Source organism: Opisthorchis viverrini (genome assembly GCF_000715545.1).
Source record: "Opisthorchis viverrini unplaced genomic scaffold opera_v5_102, whole genome shotgun sequence".
In the NCBI taxonomy this organism is placed as follows: domain Eukaryota; kingdom Metazoa; phylum Platyhelminthes; class Trematoda; order Opisthorchiida; family Opisthorchiidae; genus Opisthorchis; species Opisthorchis viverrini.
This window is the reverse complement of record NW_008751761.1, coordinates 1,056,391-1,072,075: the sequence shown is the minus strand read 5'-3', so window position 1 is coordinate 1,072,075 and position 15,685 is coordinate 1,056,391. Positions and strand designations below refer to the sequence as shown.

The window sequence follows — 15,685 nt, the reverse complement described above, 5'->3', positions numbered from 1 at the left end:
ACCGGTAGTGAAACCCAACAGGGAATGGATCGGGACCGCTGTAATCCCATATAAACCAGGGATATCGGAGGCAATTCGAAGAATTTTGAACACAGCTAACATAAGAGTAGCTTTCCAAAGGGGGAACACTCTGCGCTCTGCACTGGTGCAAATAAAGGATCGCCTCCCGGCAAACAGGACTAGGGACTGTGTCTACAAAATAAAGTGTAACGACTGCGCCGTCTATATAGGACAGACAGCCAGGGAACTGCACATCAGAGTCAGAGAGCATAGTAGAAAAATAAACAGGCCGCCGAGAAACGCAGATGAATATCAAGTGTTACTGAAAGACTCGGCGATTGCCGAACACACACTCTAGACGGGACACAAAATAGACGTAGAAAATGATGAGGTTTCGAGGCGAGGACTATGGTCCACGTCACACAAACTGATCACCGAGGCGGTAGAAATCGCCAAGCATCACAGCGTTAACAGAATGGAAGGCGTGTAACTGGCTAGCATGTGAAGAACGGTCTTGGGTTGCTCGAGCTGACACGTGTTGGTGTGCGGTTATCAGAAGTAAGAGTGGTCATCATCTGAAATCCACTTGACCTCAACCCCCCTCAAACTAAATTGTCGGAGTACTCACAACCCCACAAAGACCGGGAAAAATCTAACACCGGCACCCGAGGTGAATCATCAAGTGAAGCACCCTGAATTGGAAGATTAAGGAACGAAAAGCGATTGGGACTAAGTCGGAACCTCTCCAACCCATCAATTCAAGATTTTGGCACCCACATTAACCGACAAGAGCCGTTAATTGACACTCAACACTGATCTAGTTTGAAGAGGACTTACTGATTGGTTCCCCGTCTGTCTTATAACCTGGCTAGTGTGAAGAGGACTTACTGATTGGTTCTCCGTCTGTCTTATAACCTGGCCAATTTGGTGACCTGTTCACTTGGCCTGATGAAGCTTTTGTGTCAAATGCGAAACGCTGCCTAAATAAAACTACCGATGGTTTACCAAGCTCTTCTGAAACGGTGACTTCTCAATCGGTTCCAAACTTTTTCCAATTGATTCAAAACTCTGGAGGGTCTTCAAAACCCCAGTGTCAAATAGCCTCTAATGAAAATCTATTCGATCTGAAATATACAAATAACACCGTTCTGGCCTTCAAAGCGAAGGAAACGCAGGTGATTTTGGATGGACTGACTAAAGTCATCCCGTTTTGTTTACACCTAGAAAGTGTAGGGTCACGCCGTGGATATGCAGTCACTGGACACGCCACTCACAATCCAGGGAGAGACCCTTGAGTTTGTGAAGCTCTTCAGCTATTACGCAAATTGTATTGGCTCCGATTTCAACAGGCCAGTTGAGGCCAATGCGAGAATTTGAAAGGCTCGTGACGCGCCTGCTAATTTGAGACACGTATGACGTCTGAAACTCAAGGAGCGTGTGTATCAGGCTACAATGTGGGCTGCATTGTTGTATGGCTGTGATACTTGGCTTCTTTGAGCGGCAAAACTAAGATCTCTCCAGGTGTTCGACAATCACTGTCTCAGGGCCATGCCTCGTGTAAGGTTGGTGTCAGCAAATCCATCACAGGTCAGTTAGAGAGCGAACGTTCGATTGTGCAATGGATACTTCAATGGAAGAGTGCGTCTAGCGCCGGAAGCTGCGATGGTTAGGCCATGTATTGCTCATGCCGAGCTATCGTTTACTGAGGACAGTGCTATTTTTCGTATGCAATTCAGATCGGCAGAAGCAGATAGATGGTCAACCCTTGACCCGGCAGAGGGGTATGCAAGAGATTGTGTACATCTGGATTCTGTTGGTGCTAAACGTCTTACAGGATGAGTCCGCAAGATTCCCACCCCGTCTGGTGGGGGACGCTACATGGCTTGTTTGCTAATCGATCTCCGTGATGCTCTTGTTGTTAGCTTTCATCCAGATTGCCTGAATAAGTGTCTAGAGGTATAGGCGCTCAAGAATGTATGTGGTGCACTAGCACTCAGTCTCTTGCGCGTCCACTTTAATTCTTCTCTTGAAGCTTCAGATAAATCCTGTTTATGGAACCAAACTCCACTTTCAGAGTACACCGATCAACTTGTGGTACTTCTGTGGCGTGGTAAAATTCATCGTTCTACCAAGCACATGTGACTTTGCGCATCGCTTCATTAAAGCAAACTTCAGAGTGAGATGCGCAGGGTCGTTAATAACATGCTGTCTCACACATCCCAAACCCCCCGAAAAGCTTGCAAATTTAGAGTCCAGTCCGTGCGTAGGTCACGTGTACATGCTCAACTTATGGTTTTACAGCACATCATCAGTGATGGAAGCGCATAGTAGCTTGGGTTAGAAAGATCGATTGAAGCACGGTCCTCGAGGATAGGAATTTAGGCCTACACACTGACTGGCACCACGAGTCATTACTTATCAAGAAAGTGATGTAAGATACCTGTACCTGATTCACACTTCACTCCAAGATTCAAACTGTGCTCACATGAAACAGAGTGCTCCAGTACCGTTGTTGGCACGTCTTTCCTGAAGAATTTGATTGGATATCTGAAGCTGCTGTTGCGTCACGTTAATCTGTCAACTCAACATGTCACGCTGAGTCCACCGGTGCTTAACTATTGTTTCTGACTACCGGACAGAATCTTAAAGCCGTTAGCCTGTCATTTGACTTTTTGTTTGATCAGCAAGAAAGTTGGCAACATGCAGAATGTGCCCATTTTAGCAGGAGATGAAGATGAATCTTGATTAAATTCGTCATGACTGATATTCTTCAGCAACCTTATGAGTAGTATGTACCGTCTTTACAGGTGTATTGATTTTGTCATAATGTGACTCACCAAAAGCATTTTGTGAATGCTTGCTGAGAAGCATGCCGTGAGGTAAAATCTGGGACTGCAAAGTATCGATTCAGTTATCTCAAACGATTGTTTATGGAAAAGGTGAGAAAAACTTTGAGGAACACTAGACTCACCTTAAACTGAGGTGCCTTCAGGTAGTTCAGAGCGCATGACTTGAAATCATTCTAAACAGACGCGTCATTGCTGAGAACACAACCTACCTTGACAAGACCATCCTGATTGAACTCAACCCTGGGGCGGGCACACAAAATATCCAACAAGTAGGCACAATCGGCGAAAATGTTCCCAATATACCAGTAGAACTGATAGTCTGCTCCGTCATACACGTCGAACGCCTCACGTAGCGGGATTGTGACGAAATTGTAGGCGACAGCCAACGAGACGATGGTCAACCAGAGGAGATAGACAACACCTGAATAATTAAAACGTTTTACTGGGAACAGGAACAATTTATGGTACCAAAATGCACGCATTTCATTGAGGTAAAATTAGGTTTTCTTTCCCCTGTCTAGGCCTGGGCGACGCGGCATTACCCCAGCCCTCATGTCTCCTTCGTGTGGCATGGCAGCTAGGCACCGAAAGGGTGATACAGCTGGACGATTTTTTAAAGTTTTATTGACGTAACATACTACTCATGGGGTTGCTAAAAATTCCTCGACATTCCGGGGCTTATCAAGTAGACGCATTCCCCGAGTTTCCAACAACCTCTTGTTCTACTTTAACACTGAATTGCATCCAAAACATTCTCATTAGCCAATTCACTGAAGATCCGATTTAATCCCATCTGAAATCCTCGTTTATGATATTCTCCAACGGAATGTGCTGCAAATCGGCCGTCTTATTTTTCAGAAGGTACGTCATTCTTGACGTCAAAGTTTACACTATCGATAGAATACACCGTATTCACAGTTTCGCTCTCACTAGAGCAACATTAAAATGCATCACCCCAATAAGATCGAGTGTGCTGGCCACTTAACTTGGAAATATTACGTAAACATCACCAAATGTTTTATGTCATTCGGCAAGTGCTTTTGGGTTCTTTCGGGAATCCCCTATTTTTGCAAAATAGATGTGGCAAAAATTTATAGTTCCCTAGCACATTTGCGCGGATATGAAGGTAAAACGTTAGAACTGAGCTACTTCACACCCGTTTGATAAATCTGCGTGGAGTTCAGAAATATTACGAATTCGACAGTTAGTTAACACAGTCAGCTGGTAGCCAACTATTAAACTTCAAACTCGATTTCATTCTTGTTTCTAACTGTGAATTCTTGAACAATCTACACGAGACAGTGTGCAGTTTTTATTCCGATCTGTCGTGACCCCACATTACATGAATTTCGTGTACGAATTGACGCCAACGAAGGCGTGACCCTCAAACTGAGGGTGGAGTTTCCTCATCTAGTGGCTATATGTCCATCTGACTGTAGCCAGGAAGTATTTTGAAGTCTTAGACGGCCCCTACAAGGAAAGCCTCTCAGTTGAAAACCTTCGATAATTTGTCAGATAATTTCCTTTCTCAGCAGATTACTTATCGTTTTATGGTAGTATAAGCGGGTGGGAAGGGCCATGAACCAGAACCCGGGCAATGCGTTTGCCATTATGCTACCTGGTGCGAACTTAGTTGGTCTGGCAACTACTGGTGTATTATTTATAGAAATTCAACAGCCATTTCTGTTTGCCCAAAACATTGTACGTCACAATATCACGTTACCATGGTTACGGCCAAGTCACTGATTTGTTAACCGTCTGAACACGGCCGCCGTTACGTGCATAATCCGTTCAGCTGTTATTGGTACATCAAGCTGAATTCTCGTGATAATGTAGCGGCTGATAAGATCATTCAAAATGTCTGAATGACACAGTGCACAATCTCTTTCTATCTTGTTTAAACTAATCAAAGTTGTCCAGTGTTTCAAAAAACCGTATGCTGCGGATTAGAGTTCTGACTGAATCGTTTTCCTACCTTGTTGTTTGAGTATCTTTAGAAAAACGGAAGGGCTTAAGTTGCACATTTTGCTATCCAAAACAGGCTGAATCAGTCCGTGAAACTCTGAGATGTACCGGGATTTATATGCTTCCATTTTTTATGGACAAAGACGAGTAAATGACAGAGACTTAACAACCCAACTCGCCTTTTCCTCAAAATAGATGTTGTAGAACTCCGAAGCACAGACACAGAAAGATCGTCCAATATCACTGGGTATTTCCGTTAGTTTGCAGGCCCCAGATTCATTTGTGCATGTGAGTTGCGATAGCAACCGGGCTACAATAGTGTGGCAACCAAGAAAGCAGTTTTGCCAACGCAGACAGCTGCCTGTGCGGAAGTGCTACATTCAAACAGTCTAGTCATCAAAAGTTGTCTNNNNCTACATTCAAGCAGTCTAGTCATCAAAAGTTGTCTAACTATCAACACGGACAAAGGCATCAAAGTGAGAAAGTTGGAGCATGGCTCAGGCCTTATGATCCTGTTTAGGCTTGTCTGTACAAGATTCCAACCATCGCAAGCCGTCCCTGTTTCATTCAGTGAGAACGACAGCAGAAAACCAGCCATGATTTTATCCACTATTCCTTCAAATCTTAGTCCAAATCTGATAAAGCTACAGAAAACAGTAGATTTGTTTATCTCTGTTCTTTAGTATCAGTACAATAGTTTCACAAATTCTGAAAAATCAATCACTTTCTCTCAAATCCGAATGACGCCAATCATGAATGTCATTCAGTTGAAAAATTCAACCAGTTATGTGTCTGATTTCAAAATGGTTCAACATTTCTGAACCAGTACTGACTGAAACTGTAGCTTGCTGCATGGTTCCCATACCATGTGACGAATTGAAGAGTTGGTCACTCATTACCGTAGTCAGAGCCACTGGAACCTCGGTGCACCCTTGCGTCCAAGGAACTCGGTGAACAAAGTGACATTTTGCGCCTATGCTGCAGGCATATCTGTTAAGATGGATTTTGATGGCACTTATATGGAATGAAGTAGGTGAGTATGCGAATAGAGTCAAGGATGATAGTATTATACNTCACTCATTACCGTAGTCAGAGCCACTGGAATCTCATTTACTCGGTGCACCCTTGCGTCCAAGGAGCCCGATGGATAAAGTGACACTGCGCCTATGCTGCAGGCATGTCCGTTAAGATGGATTTTGATGTCACTTATATGGGATCAAGTAGGTGAGTATGCGAATAGAGTCAAAAATGATTGTACTATACTCATAATGGTCGATACCAAATGTTTGAAAGGGTGCTGTACTCCCAAAAGCCTAAGAGGACCCGACGGTATTCAAAAGAGGAGAGCAGTTTTCTTGCACGAACCTGTTGAGCAGTGTGATAATACATGCTAAGATAGCCGCAGTTTCCGCCTCTCTCTTTGAAATTAGAGCATAATAAACGAAACGTAATAGCAATAAAATCATTGAAGATTTGATGAATGACCTACACACCAATCGTTGTCTTTGTTGTGGATGACAAAAGTGGGATAACCATAGCCGATTTTACACCCAACTTCGTCAACTTCGTGTTGTAGCTGAAGGTCAAACTACGCATGGCTATAGAAATATGCCTGTTCGCAAATCGTTTTAAGGTTCCATTCCATTTGAATCTCCTCTGTGATATTCTTCAGCTCAGTACGCTCCGGGAAGGCTGCCTCAAGTTTCATTTAATAAAATATTTTCGATGTCGCAGCATATTTTCTGTCCGGAGGCCAACCGTCCCTAACAGCCGAACATCACATCATTTGGACGGATTTGTCACGTGCAGAGTACGGACCAAAAGGAAGGATGATATGATTGGTCAGAATGCCAGCCAATCCGGATCGAGCACCTTTGACTCGACGCTTCTCGCCCCCTCACAGAGATTCTAGCATGACCTTGTGGAACACTCTGTGATTACCCTATAAATACTGTTGTAATAATTTTCCTTTGTCTCCATAAAGGGCTGTGTATTGCGACCGTGCCTTTTGATATGCCATAGTGGGCGGAGCAGGAAGCCAAGGGACCGATGCAGAGCTGCACTACCGTTCAGCAAGACACAACATTTTCCGAATGTAGTATACTATTCATTAGGTTAGTGGAAAACTTTCGGCAGTCCAATTCAGGCTCCGTCCTTCTTAGGGCCGTTTAGTAGTGTAGCTGTTTCTCTTATCAACTAAGAGATGAGTGTTCTTTTCGTTTGAATAATGGCTACCCAATTCAGACAAATCGATAACTACTGATAACTGATAAGAAAAGATTTCGCTTGATTCGCCACGGACTATTGCACAGAACCTGGTAGCTTCCAAGCCACGGGTTTGAAATTTTACCGGCCGTTTGAAAGGAATGTGGGATCGGACTTCTCGCACATGTACTTGGAGTTTCACTCAGACAACTTGGAGTGACGCAGAATGATTAGATCCTTTGATTTGCACGTTCACCGGTAGAATTTCAAACCAATAACTTGCTAATTATGAGGTTTTCCGCGGAGACTGATGACTAATCAGGCGGAAGTTTTTGGACGGTCACCAGTAGTCAAACAGTTGTCTGGATTGGCCGCCAGCTGATTGGACCAACAACCACACCGAAAATTAAACTCGACAGCTGTACAAACTAGTTGACAGACACGAATCGGAGAGTAGCATAATTAGAGTTTGTGTCCTGACGCCAATTGAGGACGAAGCGGGTTGAGATACTTGAAATTCGAGCACGCTTTCGCCTTACTTGGATCATGCTGAGGTAATGATACATCTTGAAAACGCATCGCTGGGTGGGAGAACGCATTCTGTAGGATTATCTCCGAAAACCTCGCCGAAGAGCTGCCCTGCTGTAGAACTGTACTTTATAACAAGTTAGTACTTACTGTCTTCAGGAGATCCCCTGCTTTGTGGATAATATGTTCTCGGAATTAGCCGTTTCAAGGGCATGTGCTACCGTTGAACCTAAAACTCGATTCAGAATACCAGAATACGAATAAATCTAACCCCGCGCCCCCTGATTCCTCAGCAATCTGTTTCATCCAACCTGTGGTCATTTAAATCAAACTGTCAACAAATCTGCTTGGGTGGTGTTCGTGATATAACTCTACTACTAATGTCAGGGTGTCCGAGTAGTATGTGGCCAGTTCCCACAGTGACGTCGAAACATCTGATTGAAGTTTGCCACGGAAATTGTGGCGGCGTTTTTTCATCAATGCTTAATATTCAGATGACGTCCGAAAAAGTTCAAGAGGACGCTTGAAAATGTCCACTTTTCAAAAACTGTGTACAAGTGAGGTTTTTGCATTCGTGTCTAATCACGTTGTTAGTCTACTTAGTTCGTATTGGTTCTTGAACGACTGCACAATGAAGCGCGTTCTTCTCTTCAGTTGGTAAAGTGATCAGGGTGATATATTAAACTCATTCAGACTCAGTCTTTCCAAGTGCTCCCGGAGAATCTGTCTCAGTAGCGGCCCTGCTGCTGTGTCGATCAAGCACGAACTCCTCTTCCAATCTATCTCAATTACAGCCTGTATCTTGGCTTGTATCACTGTACTAATCGCAACCCATACGGGAAAGAAGAGTAGAATAAAACCGCTATTAGTTACAGTTATGGAGACATTTGTTCTTCCATGGCCAGACATGCCACATTTGTAGCATATACTTGTTCCAAAGCGCTCCCACGCTTCAGTCAGTCCGCTTTGATCCGCAGGTCCTCGATCGGCTACACTTCCGGCTTCTTCTGTTTGTTTGGTGAGGTCTCGGACATTCCTCGTGCCAGGTGCACCAAATCGTTCACGCTGAACTGACCGGTTGCTCACGCCAAGCGCAAGTGAGCACCGAGCACCGCCTACATACCTTCGACGAGCTGGTCAGACAGCAACTGCTTCCAATCCCGGCAAGACACCATCCAGCAAATGCTGCAAACCGGCAAAGAACACCGCATGGTCCCACCCTGGCTGTGGACTGGTGGATACTACTGATGAGGCATGCGAGTAATATGTGGTTTTCTGGAACTCCGTCTTGATCTAATGGAAGGTGGGATTTATTATGGTCTTTATGGAATTGCTTTGTAGCATTCGTTTACAGTTGTGTGGTAGGCAACACATATCCAGGAAAGTTCAAGAAGCCCCATTCAAGAAGAAAACAGATATTCCGTTTTTTGGGAATAAGGTGGATATGATTTTTGCTTTTCTGTCCGTAAGTGTTCAGTTTCAGTTCTCTCTAATAAACAACTCCGCGGCGGAGGCTTCTTCATTTCGCTAGTACCACTAAATATACTACTAAATATAGCAACCTGTTCCAGTGGCATCACATTTCACCCATGTTGATGACAATTCCAACTCACTGTATGGAGAGAAGCAGGTCAAAAATAGGGCCTTGAAATCCGGCATCCAAGCGGGTATTGGGCATGCAAATTCTATGGGGTCGATGAACTCTTGTCCGATGACTTCAGCTAGATAGACGTGAGAAAGAGTTGGGACTGTTAGTTGACAAAAAACACGTGTGTGAGATGGAAAAGACATAGCTTACAACAGCCCAACTAATGAAGATAACACACTTCTGATAGGGTTATTGTGTTGTGCCGTCCGTCAAGACTTGAACACGTGATCCATGACTAGTGTTTCGTAAGGCATGTAGACTAAACGCCTTGTCAACTGAGCACTAGCCAAAAGCTATTCAAAAGCTAGCCAAAAGCCTGAGAACGTTGAGCGGAATTAAAAAAAGAACCATTCTGTGTTTCTGACCTGGCTAGCTGGCTAGTTTCGAGAGGTGAAAGATTGACTGATCTAAGTGTGTCGTCAAAGATGTGCCATCTTCACCGTAGAGTTTCGGTGGCTATAAACAACGTTGCCGGACTTCCACACACAAGATTAAGCAGTAGCTGAGTGCGGCATCGCTGTGCATGCTCAAAAGCATGACCTCGTGTAAAGTTTGGCCGCCGAAGTCTGCACCAATGTACCTTGTTCGCGTGATCTCTGAGTTACTGAGCTTGTTGAATGGGTACGACGAATTAATTTACAGTTGGCCAGTCTGACATACAGGTTGGCCATCAAATTCAACCCATTTGGCTGGCAAACCACGTATACTGTTCATAATTTTGGAGTTGGAAAGGACAGATTACATATTTTGAAAAATGGGCCGTTATGTAATGTTATATAGAAAGTGACGATGCCGGACGGCTTGTGATCGCACACTGAGCAATGAGACTACTTTGTCTGCATGATAGGCGAAGTCAGTATATTCCAGTCGGTTGCGCTGCAAACGTAAACGCATCAGCTTTCTTCCATATTTCGTTGGTTTACTGGCACGTCAGATGCTAGGAAATCGCTATTCCTTTAGACGATGTTCCCCTCAAACAATGAACACAAACTGAGGGGCACATTCAGACTCCTCAGGAAGAGGTTGACCATTGGAGAGACTGTGCTGAGTAGTTTGTCAAGTAGCTTGTACTAGATGAGTAAAACAGAAAGACCACTAGGGATCTGAGGGCAATTTATCGGTTGGAATACTTAGGGTTCATTGAATAAACAAGCGGCTGGTCTGTGTGTAATTAAATCTCCTAGCTCACTTGGTATCCTTCCGCAGAACATGAATGGATACAAATTTTAGGCAAAAGTGTTTTGTTGGTTTTTTTGTCAAATGGCTGCTAATTTGTTTGCCAAATTTGGCAATTGACTTGCAAACGTTTTGTTCCCATACGGGGAAACATCAGCGAACAGTTGGATGGGTACATCCTACTTGCTTGCGTGCAGTAACGTTCGATTTGAAGGCTATGTTATCTCTTAAAATGATTGGCTAGATGGGGGACATCGTTTTTCGTGAATTTATTTGTCCATTCGTGATCTTTGTTGCGTTGTGGTTCGCGTTCCCTCGAATCGATTTATCATCCCGATTCCTCCTATTTTTATTAGTTTCCTCTCCCGTTTTGATTGCTTTTTCTTCTCGATTTGCATTGCGTTGTGGTCTAGTATTTTCGGGAGTGATTGGCTGGCTTCTCTACAGTATACGCATGCCAGGCAATGATGACGAATGATGGGTCTCATTTCGTTACTTACATAGTGGCCTGAATTCAAGAGAGGGGTTGAAACAGGGCTCGAAACTTCTTTGATGTGCACCAACAACAGTCTAAAGTGACAAGTTTCGATATCGATTAGATATCGATTTGAGCCTCCGCTTGAACGTAGAATACAACCATCCTGTGCACACCAGTGCTTTAGTTGTCTAAATCCATTTGACATGTGGTCATCAAAATTGTTGATCCGCTACGCCCGATATTGCTGAAAAAAACTATCGCCACGTAAAACTGAGAGGATAACCGGAATCAATTCTTGCTATATGGAACCACACCACAAATTAAAAGTCAATTTGGACTGAGGTAGCTACACGAGGTTTCGAAAAAATGACCTTATTTAGTAATCGATAACAGTTGTGAAAACCAGCGTGGCAGCTAAAAGGCCTCGTGCGTTTTTTAGTAATACAAAGGTCCATTCATAATGTGACAATATTGAATAACATTGACGCACGTGTATCCAATTCCGTCTGCTCGTCCGCTGGCTTCCCGGTGGCTGATTCATCGATCGGTCGATCGATCCTAATGAGAGGCTTATCCCGAAAAACTATGAAATGTTTTCGGTGTGGAGCCAAGCATGCTGTGCAAAACGGTTGACGTATCACCAACTTTCGTCCAGGACGCGCGCTCCACCAGTGTTTGGTCTCACCCTTTTTCATCTGATCACCGAGATTCTCATTCAACACCAGGTCTTGTTCCGTTTTCGAAAGGTCGGTCGTCACTGTTTTAATAGTACAAAAGGGAACATCCACTTAGCTGCCTAATCAAACATCTCCATTCTTTGATTTGATCTTGATAAATAGCGTTAGAATGACGCGCAGTTCAACAAGGAATAAAATCAATAACATTTATGATGATACTTGAGTAGGACAGGTGTCATACTCGAAATGCCTCATGTTATTGCCAGAAAACTTGCCGAAGGTAAACGTATACTTAGTTATGGGTGAAAAAAGTCGGATCCCGAACACCTCTGTGATTACCTCCGGATCGTACAATCCAGATACGATAAACATGACAGCTAATCTGTGCTTGAGTTTCAGTCCCAGCCAGACTATTAGATCCGTTTCAAGAACAGATTGCCACGTTCTTCCACCAGCTTCTGTGTACACTCAGTTGTAAGTCTAACATCAATCACTGATCGCACGACAAGGCGTTTGCCGGCAAGAACAGAACCCTGTGTCTCCGAGTGGAAGGAATCTGGCAATTGCGTCACATCTGGCCGGAAACATTCATATCATCCACGAAGGGTGCGTCTTCAAAGCACCGCTGAGCCACTGAGGGCTGGTACGACTCATGCTACTATTTACTGCAGAGGTGAATGAAATTCAACTAAATAGCCTACAAGTTTGGGTTCAAAAGAAACCTGTGTAACCTTTAAATTTGAACTGCCAGGCGACAAAAATTGTGCGACATGTAGTTCTGCAATCTTTCATCGCCTTTACCTTCTAAACGGGCGACCTCTATTTCGTAGACTCATTCTAGCCCCCGTGATGTTTTCTTCTTTTTTCGGGAGGCAACTGGGCCGAAACAATGGGAACTCAGACTGCTCGAAAGTTGCGCTTCTCATGGACAGTGATTCTAATCAGAGAACTGACAAATCGGTCGCGACTCCCTGGAGATACTTGAAGGTCATTTTCAAGGGACCGTCAACTGATGCGAATGAAGACATGGTTGATTCTTCTACACAAAGATGGTGCTGACAGATTTGATAAACAAGGCTAGGATAGATCGCGGAACTACCAGGGGATTCCTGCAAGATGGTGAGGTATGGTAGCTGAATTGCTGAGCCACGGTTTGTGGAGGCGATTTCTTTGCCTCCATGGCATTTGTACCTAACTGTAATAACTGCTTAGAAATTCCGAAAATAGTGTTATCACTCAGCATCGTTGGGATGGCTACCGGTCAGACTCAGAACGCTCCACAAATCAACGAATGCTATGTGATTCAAAGGTGTTAGTGTCTCGCTGGCACCTTCCAACGCAAAAATTCAACAATTAACGGCACTACCAATGTCTGTTGGATTCTTTTTCAACTTAAAACAAATACTCTGTGACACTAGTTTGTTACGCCATCTTGTTCCTGAGGGCGCCAAAATTTGCCAAAAATGGAAGAATGTGGTTGTGAGATAGTGTATTGTTTCGGTTTCCGCTGACTACCGACCAAATAATCGACAGGATGGAACATCAAAGCATGGTATCCCGTTTGGTTGACTTCAAAGACACATCACGTAGCACCCCCAAACGTTTATTCTATGAGCAGTTGAAAAATGTTATGTAAAACCGAGCATGGACAAAGCTGTAGCATAGGGACACAATTCGATTGAGTTGGAGAAACGTTAATTTTGACCTTACAGAGTAAGAAATATGTTACTTTTTCAAATTCGGCTGGTTTCGATTATCGGACGTAAGCGAGATGCGTTACATCGACACAAACGCAGGTGAACTCTTGAGGCTGCTCAGTTGGTGGCGCATCGGACTTACGGGACACCAGCACTCCCGTGGAGTATTCTTCGCAAAGCATCAAACAGTACGTTGTGGCAAGTATTCTCCAGTTTGTAACGAAAGATCCCCTTTCCATACTGTCGCCAGTTTGACCACAACAGCCTAAAATGTTAATATTGGGCTACCTTTACTGTTGCGACTATCTTTCTTGGGCAGGGGTACCGTGGAATTCGATGAAATTGTCCTTGCCCAAAGGGGTGCTGGAGACTTCCGTGGGCCACTGCTGGATCTAGCTTGACCTTATGATAATCCCTCTAGCCATTTGCTTACTCCGTCTGTGTACTTTTGATTTTCACCTATCCGTACCCGCCACTCGCCTTCCATCAGAGGCTGTCATGCCCTACAGTTGTGTGCGTCTATGCGATGTGCGCGGCTGACCTACTTATCCCGTTTGCTGAACCTGCCTTGACTCGTTTTCTCATGAGGTCCGTGTTACCGCACAGCCAATGAGAATCACGAGACTGTCGTCGGAAAGGACAACCGCAGCCCACACTACTGCTGAGCCAACATTCCGCTCGCCGTTGTTTGGTGTGCGGACACTGACATCGCACTGTACGGGTCAGCGACAGGCCTGTGCACTTGTTGACGCTACGAACGTGAACAATTGCGGTTTGTTGTAACGTTTGCTCACCCTCATCTAAACAGTAACGTAGAATTACGAACTCAATGCTTCCTTTTGGTATTCGGGATTGCCGAACCTACGCGACACTCAAAGTTCCGTACCTCAACATCAAAAGAGGTCCAAAAATCTTCTGCCCATCTCACAATGCATTGATGAAGTCACTTCGGTCAGTGATGAGCTGCTTGCAACCAAATAACGGCCGGTTTTCTATCGTTTCTGTGGAGCGCTTTCAAGAGAGCGGGAACTGCAGAGTCAGGCAGAATCTTGCCCTATTGTAACTGAGCTTGAGACTGAAATTAACTGAAGCTTGTTATAAGATGCCCACTCGTTCAGTTGTAGCACCCTCTGGTGCCTTAGCTGCAATACCACCCGAAGGTTGCATGAGGGCTGGGATACTGGCAGGTTGCCCAAGCTTAGACAGGCAGAGGTCGGGTTCGAACCACGGACCTTTCGGTCAGTAAATTCGTGCTCTAACCACTAAGGCCATCTCGGTAACTGCACACTCTCAGAGGATTTCTCATTAAGAGGAACCATTGCATGATGGCCGATATTCTGCGGAAAGTTAGCAACCACAAATGGGAGATATGTCCCAATTCACCTCAAAGGCTCATGCTTGATACCTGCTGCTGACGTAATCAAGAACACAGATATATAAAAAATGCTTCTTGAATAACAGTCAAACGTCCACTAGTTGCGTGATCTCTGGAACATTGATTTTCATCCCGTATACTGAAAGCCTACTACACTTTGTATACTGAGTTTCCAAAATTGTTCATTACGATTGCTTGAAAGTTCAAGTTGTACATTCCACTGGGAATTCGCATTCTAATAACTTAGGCATTCTCATGACACATACGATTACACTACGCGTGTCAAAAACCCGTTCACGATCCACCTCAAATCTCCTAGCAATCGCTGATACCTTGATATGGCCGTGGTATTTGAGTGTTGAAATGATTTAGCGGAACCAATTGGCTGGAACTTCGTATCTACAGTGTCAGCAATGTCACAAAAACCAGAACGGCACAACCAGAACTGGACCAGAAGGATCCAGTATCACGAACGAAACAAAAACTAGGCTGTCTGGAGGTACAGTCGTGCTGCCATCTGTAGTGAAATTGTAAAGACAATGAGACATTGGTAATTGATCAGGTGGCTGTTGATCTGTTCGCCGAGCTTGGCAATTGGTTTGCAAACGTTTCGTGGAGACATCTTCAGTGCGCTGTTGGTTGGGTAGTTCCTCTCTTCGTGCCTTCGTTTATATAGTCTACAAAGAGCGGCGTTCGCACTGTAACCTGGATTCTGATTGGCCCGTTCTTGATCTGTATTGCGTCGTGGTCGGCTTCTCTGTTGGTTTGTGGCGTGCATCCTATTTTTAGTAGCCTGCTGTTCTATTGATTTCTTCTTTAAGTCCTTGTTCGGCCTCGGGTTCTGTGGTTCTGGGTTTCCTTTGTCCTCAGAGGCCAACAGCGCACTGAAGATGTCTCCTCGAATGGTGACGAGAGTGTGCAGTTACCGAGATGGCCTTAGTGGTTAGAGCACGAATTTACTGACCGAAAGGTTCGTGGTTCGAACCCGACCTCTGCCTGTCTAAGCTTGGGCAACCTGCCAGTATCCCAGCCCTCATGCAACCTTCGGGTGGTATTGCAGCTAGGCACCAGAAGGGTGCTACAACTG

General features: G+C 44.5%; 2 protein-coding genes across 2 annotated transcripts in view; both read right to left on the bottom strand.

Moving 5' to 3' along the window:
- Window positions 1-271, bottom strand: part of T265_05536 (hypothetical protein) — a gene marked incomplete at both ends in the record, with an annotated part of 30,924 nt that extends 30,653 nt beyond the window's left edge. The window contains one exon of the mRNA XM_009170570.1: window positions 101-271. Coding sequence (XP_009168834.1) covers window positions 101-271 — 171 coding nt within the window. The remainder of the gene's footprint in view (window positions 1-100) is intronic.
- Window positions 272-354: 83 nt separating this feature from the next.
- T265_13800 (hypothetical protein) lies at window positions 355-14,390 on the bottom strand (the record flags this gene model as incomplete). The annotated part of the gene is given in 10 exon segments (XM_009170580.1): window positions 355-427; window positions 1,259-1,419; window positions 2,972-3,022; window positions 3,059-3,270; window positions 8,243-8,662; window positions 8,671-8,778; window positions 9,161-9,295; window positions 11,340-11,606; window positions 13,769-14,084; window positions 14,334-14,390. Coding segments are annotated over 10 exon segments (1,800 nt in total).
- Between the last annotated feature and the right edge of the window lie 1,295 nt (window positions 14,391-15,685).